Source organism: Musa acuminata, chromosome BXJ1-6 (assembly GCF_036884655.1).
Source record: "Musa acuminata AAA Group cultivar baxijiao chromosome BXJ1-6, Cavendish_Baxijiao_AAA, whole genome shotgun sequence".
NCBI lineage: Eukaryota > Viridiplantae > Streptophyta > Magnoliopsida > Zingiberales > Musaceae > Musa > Musa acuminata.
In genome coordinates, this window is record NC_088332.1 from 35730430 (window position 1) to 35738130 (window position 7701).

A 7701-nucleotide genomic window follows, 5' to 3' on the forward strand; every position below is an offset into this window, starting at 1 on the left:
CCTCCTATTTGGAATGCTTAATAATCATTTCCTAATAACAAACAAGGAACAAGATTAATATTTCCTAAGTTACAATGGTAAGTAAAGAAATAAAAATTAATTTTTAAATTAAATATTTGAATTGATTACATTGATAACTTACATATTCCCAAATTGGCCCTTCAGAATAAGAGGATTAACTTATACTTGATAATAGGATTAATGATTTGCGGATAAATGTGGTTCTTGCTAAGTATAGAGATGTCTCTCCTTGGCATGCTAAATACAACTTGGCCATTGAGGCTGAACCCATTTACTTTGCATCTCAAATTATTTACACATTGACAGTGTCTCATGTCATTTGTTCTATCAATAGTTATTATACAACAACTATAAGACTGATTTTAAAGAGCATAAAAAGAAGGACAAATTAAAGAATAGGAGAAAACCTATCTATCTGTAGACCTGTGATGCTTTGATCGTGATGTAGGTACCACTATAAGGCATACAATTTATGAATTGAGGCCACAGATCACAACCTTACTATGATCTGGCATTCCTTCCACCTTTCCTGCTTATCAACTCACACAATCTGCACGGCAGCGTATCGATGCTGGCGGCACGAGTCTTCCCATAGTTGCCCATCACACCACATCTCCTCCAAGAATGGTACTCTGCATAAGCAATCGGATCATCTGCTAGTTCTTTTACATAGGATGCCAGTTCCTCTAGAGAACTAAACTTGGACCCATCTATTATAGAATGTGGAGGGACAAAATCCCACACATTTGGTGCACCAAAATATATGGGCACTGCACCAGAATCCAGGGCATAGTAGAGCTTCTCTGTTATGTAGCTCTCGGTTATGGTGTTCTCGATGGCAAGCACAAACTTGTAATGTGACATGGCACAATGCAGGTGGTCCCACCAATGAGGTACTGGGTTCTCACTCATGGAACACTCGGGATAGAGAGAAAGTGCCGCATCAGGACCCCCAACGTTGTTCAGGCATTCACCAAAAGAATGGTGAAAGATGAGGGAAAGGAATCTTTTTGCAAGTTGGTTTCGTTGGGGAAGACACCTTGAAGAAGACCAATACACAAGGACATCCTGAAAGGAAATGAAAAAAGTGAGAAAATATTATCATTTTCGATGCATGTTTAAAAACCATTTGTCCACAAAAATTTACAGAATAAAATGGTAGCTCCTATGGGGAAATGATGTTTACGAGTATTGGTCCTGTGAAAACTGCTGCTACCACTATGTGCTATATCTTTACTTGGTAAGTACGTATGTCATGAAGCACACTGTCCACAAGTTTCAGGCATGCTCTACACAAATGCATCCTACCCATGTCTATTATCAAGTGTTTAGGTGTTCATAACAAGCATCAATTTTCAGGCATGCAAAGATATAAATGCTCCAATTGTTGCTTGGCACAGAACCAAAGTTGAGCAAATAGAAAAAGCCATTGTACAGTATAGCTATAAGGATGACCAACTATGACAAGATGTAGGTTGCAAATCTTTACGACACTATTAGGATGACAAATAACATCAAGAATAGTAAAAGAGGTGTTTGAGAAGTCTGAATGATAACTCACATTTCTTTTCTGAGATGAAACATGGTAATTTCGGCTCTTGTGAAACAGAGTCCCTGCATATGTGGATTGCACATCATCCTTGGCATGATAACCAATAAATATGTCTTCGAAACCGAAGGTTTTCTACTGGCCTCAAGATCCATATAAACACGTAGTGGATCACCTTTTTTCCTCTGGTAAAAAATAGGTAAACATAAGTTGCATAAGGGTACTAGAAATCTAGAAATGTACAAAGCTCATAAATATTCTTGCATGTCAAGTGCTCAACATGAATATGTTGCCGTATACAACAGCAAAGATGCATTAATTGTTTTGTACTAGATTTGAGTAAAAAATATTTCAGCCCAATACATGAGTCTCCTGCCAATACAAGTATAGGGAGGGTCATAACCTTCTGCAAGAAAAGAAATTGAACCTTGGTCATACGGGTCATGAAGGATTAACCATGGTGTGGTGCCAATGCTTGCTCTCCTTATGAACAATTGAGAAAATTATAGACAATAAATCTTATAACTTGCCAAATGAATATTCTGGGAAATTGTCTAGCGAATGTATCAAAAACAAATCAATTACTTTGAATATTTTTTATAATTACAATTCTAGAATCATTCATGATATAATATAACAAGTGGATTCTTCGAGCTGATCCATCACCTATTCATTGAAGATGGAGAGATCTTGGCAAGGTTTTTTATTCAGAATCAGTAAGCAAAAATGGAAGGGGAAAATGTATATCATTTCCTAAAAATTGATACACATTTCTATGAGCAAAATAAAACACATCATCATTCTTTGGTGCACACATTAAGAATGAACCGTTTTGTACTTATGAATTTTATAGGCATCTCATTTGGAATGCCCATTTTTTCCCCTGATCATGGATTCTCAATTCCCTTGTGCAGCGGGACAGAATTCTGGGTTTTTTACAGCAAACAAAAAAGTGGTCCGTCCATATGAGGATGCAGGCACATTTCATAGAACTTCTTTTATTATAAAAGTTGGCATGTACACATAACAAAGAGGATCCTGGTACAATGTCTGGTTACCAAGGTAATTAGAGAGTTAGATCAAGATTTCAGTGAGTAATAGGTACAAAAAGACTGCAGCAAATGAAATTGCAAAGCAAGGAAAAGTTATCAAATAGAGCAGCACATTGGCATGAATAAGGACAGAATTTTGGAAGAGTAATGTTTTTGTAAAAACAGGAACAAAAGATGTTTCTGAAGATTGCCATACGCTAATTGTTTGCTATGGTGGAAAATACTTCATATTCCTACGGGTACGTTGTTCGAACAACTTGCATGTTTAATGAAACCAGCCCTCACAGAAAGTTGTCTGTGTATTTTGTGGAAATTTCAAATCAACTTGTATGATTCGCGTACAAATTTCTGTTAGATAGGAGATACTAAAATTATTTGATGACATAGCAGGTGTGGTGTCCACTGACAAGGATATCATATGAAGAGATAAGGGAGCGAAAGAGGATGTCAAGCAAGATGAAAGATTATCAATGAGTTTGAAGTATCAATTGCAAAGTGAATCACCTAGCTGGTATGATCAATGGGTTCTGCTGACTTATTGAACATAATCAGGGAAGGATAAATAAAAGGTGGGTTTAAAACATTAACTAACCGACTGAATGTGTGCGATTGTGGATTTGGTATTTTTGCCTAATTTGGCTTGGTCGCTACATATAGCACACCTTCATCAGCCCAGGTTTAGAGTTTCTATTGCCGTGATGTTTATGTTGCCTTGTCGAATTCTTCTTTGTCCTTCTTATCCACCAAGTACATCTGTCTTGTTAATTTTTTACACAGTCCTTATTAAATGTCAGAAAGGAATCAATAGATCAGAAAGATTTTTAAGGCTACCAAAAGACAATATTAAGAACAACCGATCTGAATTGCAAGAGATATATGAAAACTAGATCTACTTTCACTCATCAAACAAAAATGCAGAAGCACTAATTGCGATAATATCGGTACATTGGGTACTTCGACTTGGTTTCTAAAGCTACCACTTCACCAAAGATCACATTTGTATATGCCATTTTCCAGGATAATCTTCAAATTCGCATGAATTATATGTTCCTCACAAAGCTAAAGTATCTGGGCGACTAAAGTTACCGTCGCCGGAGGCGTCACGCTCTCAAACAACACGGCGTCGGGATTATCAGCGAGAACGGGCGATTTGGTCCAGAGGCAGGTCATCCCGCACCGGCACGGGTAAAGATCATCCATGCTGTCCGGGATCCAAGTCCACCCCTTGACGAGCACGCTGACGTGGCTCATCCTTGCTGCAGCGCACTCGTCGTTGTCGTCGTCGGGCCGTATCGCGGAGGCGTTGGTCGCCCATCCAGCGTGCTTCTCCCGGAACCAAGCGCAGCCCACCTCGGCGTCCCACAGCTCAAACGCAGCGACGAGATCGGTGAAGGCCGCTTTGGGGCCCCTGGGGCGGACGGAGGTGGAGATCGGTACGGGGGAGGAGAGGGAGGGGAGGTCGAGGTAGTGGGAGAAGAGGAGGAGGAGGAGGATGGCCGTGGCAAGCATGGGCAGTATGTAGTTGATGAGCTTCAAGGGCAGCAACATATGGCTTTGCCGAGGAGAAGAGAGACGGAGGCGAGGGAGAGGGAGGAGTTATTATTATTCCCAACAATTAATGGGTACTTAACGTTTGGCGTTATTAATTTCATAATGTTAGATGGAAATTGGATGACCCATGAGATCGTTATGATCTTGAAAGTGTGTTCTTCCATTTCTACCCTCACAAAAATTCTCAAATGACATACCAATTTTAGACCCTATGTGTTTCTGATATCTATCTATGATGAGGCTGAAGACCCCAAGTAGAAGGAGATACACCTGTTAGAATTTTAAATATGTATAATTAAATATATTAAGTTATTATTTTGATTAGTCAAAATTAAAATAATTTAATTAAAATAATACTATTTGGTTAAGGGATATAATTATTATGAAAATTAATTGTATTGATACCATCAGTTACATTTTTAATTTGATGACGAGACAAGTTAGGAATATGAAACATCTTGAGTCATTTCTATAAATAGGGTTATGGTAATATCAATAACCCTATTTATAAAAATGATCAGGATATTTCATATTCCTAACTTGCCACATCATCTAGGATGTTTCGTATTTAGGATATGAAAGGTTAATTCATCAATTAAACCAAAATACTCTGATGGATTTATAATATGTTTCATAATTATCGTAGGATTTCATATATATTATTGTAGTTCTAATAAGTTTTTATGAAAATATTTTAAAATTTGGTTTTGGTTCTATAAAATATGTTTGATTCATATTTGATTTGTTAAATTTATCAACATGTGGTATCAAAGCGTGATTTGGTTGTGGTATCACTGAACGTCTCGACTTATTTTATTATATATTTAAATGGTGCTTTTCATCAGTGTTTTAGCGTGATATGGTTTTAACGTCGTCGGAGAAGATGATAATTTTATATAATTACACACGTAGCATGCTTCACAATTTGAGATTTTTTTTCTTTTTTATGTCTTTTCCTCTTCAGCACAACACATGGTATTACAGCTCCTATTGTTGTTCATTTTCATGCTGCAATACATAAACCTCCTTGTTGCCGTAGTGTATCTTCTAATTTATTTTTATTATTATTATTATTATTATTATTATTATTATTTTTAATTATCTTTGGATTTTATCTATATAAATGTAATAATTGATTTAAACATAATATTGGTTCTATAAAGTTGATTGTTGAGTTAAACAAATTTGATTAATATGGTTCAAATTCAATTAGTGATGATAAAATTGTTTAATATTAGATTGAGTATTTTGATGCATGAAGTTACCAAAGTGACCTCTCATGTGTGATATTTTTTATTAAAATATTAAATATAATATGTATTTATATCAATACGAAAATTACTTGGCTCAAAAGAAGTTAATGATTAGTAGGATTATATACACACCTATAATGATAAAAATATGATAATTATAAAGTTGTACATGTGAATAATAAATCAATCCAAAGATGGATTTATCATTTGACATGTCTTATTATTTGTGTTTGATCATTACCTATGACTAGCAGTTAATATTAAAGTCCAAAGATAAGATATTAATATTGCACTTGCTATCTTGAGATGGATTATATCATTATTTGAATTCACTTAAGTTTATGGTAATATATATGAGAATAATTTATGATTGTATATTGTTCTCTTATTTAGGTTTTCTTACAACAATATCTACTAACCTCAATTTAGTATCGGTTCTAAATGGAATCAACTTTAAGGATTGAAAGGAAAACATTATGATCGTTTTGGCTTGCATGGATCTGGACCTTACACTAAGGGAAGACCAACTCGCTTCTCTTATGAAAAATAGTACTCATGATGAAATGAGACCATATGAGAAGTGGGATAGGTCTAATCGTATGAGTCTCATGATCATTAAGCGTGGGATTCCGAAAGCCTTTAGGGGTGCGATATTCGAAGAGATTGCTAAGGCTAAAGATTTTCTTACCAAAATAGAAAAGTATTTTCTTAAAAACGATAAGACAGAAATAAACACTAAAGTTTGTTTTCCATGAGGTATAACGACAAAGGAAATATAAGGGAGTACATCATGGAGATGTCTAATCTTGCTTTAAAGCTTGAAGCATTAAAGCTTAGCTTATCAAAGAACTTGTCCATTTGGTTCTGATATCTCTCTCTGCACAATTCAATCAGTTTAAGGTCAATTATAACTGCCAAAAGGATAAATGGTCTCTTAACGAGCTCATTTCATATTGTGTATAAGAAGAAGAAAGGCTGAAGCAAGAAAAGACTGAAAGTGCCAACTTGGCTAACACCTCTAAGGATAAGGGCAAGAAAAGAAAATATAAATATAGAAATAATGAGGCCGATAAGGGTCTAGTATAGAAGAAACAAAATTAGGATGATACTTGTTTCTTCTACAAGAAATCTAGGCATTTGAAGAAGGATGCCAAATATCATACTTGGGGTGCTAAAAAGGGTACTACCTCCCTTATTTTGATTTGTTTTGAAGTCGATTTAACTTCAGTACCTAGAAACACTTTGTGGTTAGACTCTGATGCAACTACTAATATCAGTGTTTCAATGTAGGGTTGCTTGAGCTATTGAAGGCCCAATGATGTTGAGAGATACATTTATGTAGGAGATAGAAAATTAGTAGATGTGGAAGTTATACGCATATTTAGATTGTTATTATATACTGAATATTATTTAGATTTGAAAGACACTTTTGTTGTACTGTTTAGATGTAATTTAATTTTTGTTTCTTATTTGGATATATATGGTTATTCTTGTTCATTTAGAAATAATCAGTTTACTTTGTTTTTAAATTCAAATGTGATTGGAACTAGTTCACTTATGGCTTATGACAATCTATATTTACTTGATACTATAGCATCCTATCATGAATCCCTGAATGCGAAATTGTGTGGTACTAAATAAAAAATAAAAAATTTGGGTGTATTATGGCACAAATGTTTAGGTCACATCTCTAGAAATATAGTTGAAAGACTTATGTCAGAAGGGATTATCGATCCCATTGACTTATAAGGTTTAGATGTTTGTGTTGAATACATTAAAGGTAAACAAACCAAACCTAAGAGATCATGTGCATATAGAGCTACGAACATTTTAGAATTGATACATATAGATATTTGTGGGTCATTTCCTACATATTCATGGAATGATCAACAATACTTTATATTATTCATAGACGATTACTCTAGATATGGATACTTGTATCTAATACATGAAAAATCTCAGTCTTTGGATGTGTTCAAATCATTTAAAACTGAAGTTGAAAATAAATTCAACAAAAGGATAAAAAGCATCAGATCTAACCATGGAGGAGAATATTATGGTAGAAATGATGGCTAAAATGAATAACGTCCAGGATTATTTATTTTATACCTAGAGGAATGTGAAATTGTCCCTCAGTATGTAATGCTAGGGTCACCTAGCATGAATGATGTAGTTGAAAGATGAAACCGCACACTTAAGGACATGGTAAAAAGTATGATTCCTCAATCTATTTTGCTAAAGTCACTTTGAGGAGAAGCAATAAGGACTGTAGCTC

At 35.0% G+C, this 7701-nt stretch overlaps 1 protein-coding gene across 1 annotated transcript; it reads right to left on the reverse strand.

Moving 5' to 3' along the window:
• Positions 1 to 276: 276 nt before the first annotated feature.
• On the reverse strand, positions 277 to 4237 carry LOC103988951 (alpha-(1,4)-fucosyltransferase). The gene is given in 4 exon segments (XM_009407646.3): positions 277 to 1089; positions 1583 to 1701; positions 1704 to 1755; positions 3709 to 4237. Coding segments are annotated over 4 exon segments (1200 nt in total). The 5' UTR covers positions 4171 to 4237; the 3' UTR covers positions 277 to 522.
• Between the last annotated feature and the right edge of the window lie 3464 nt (positions 4238 to 7701).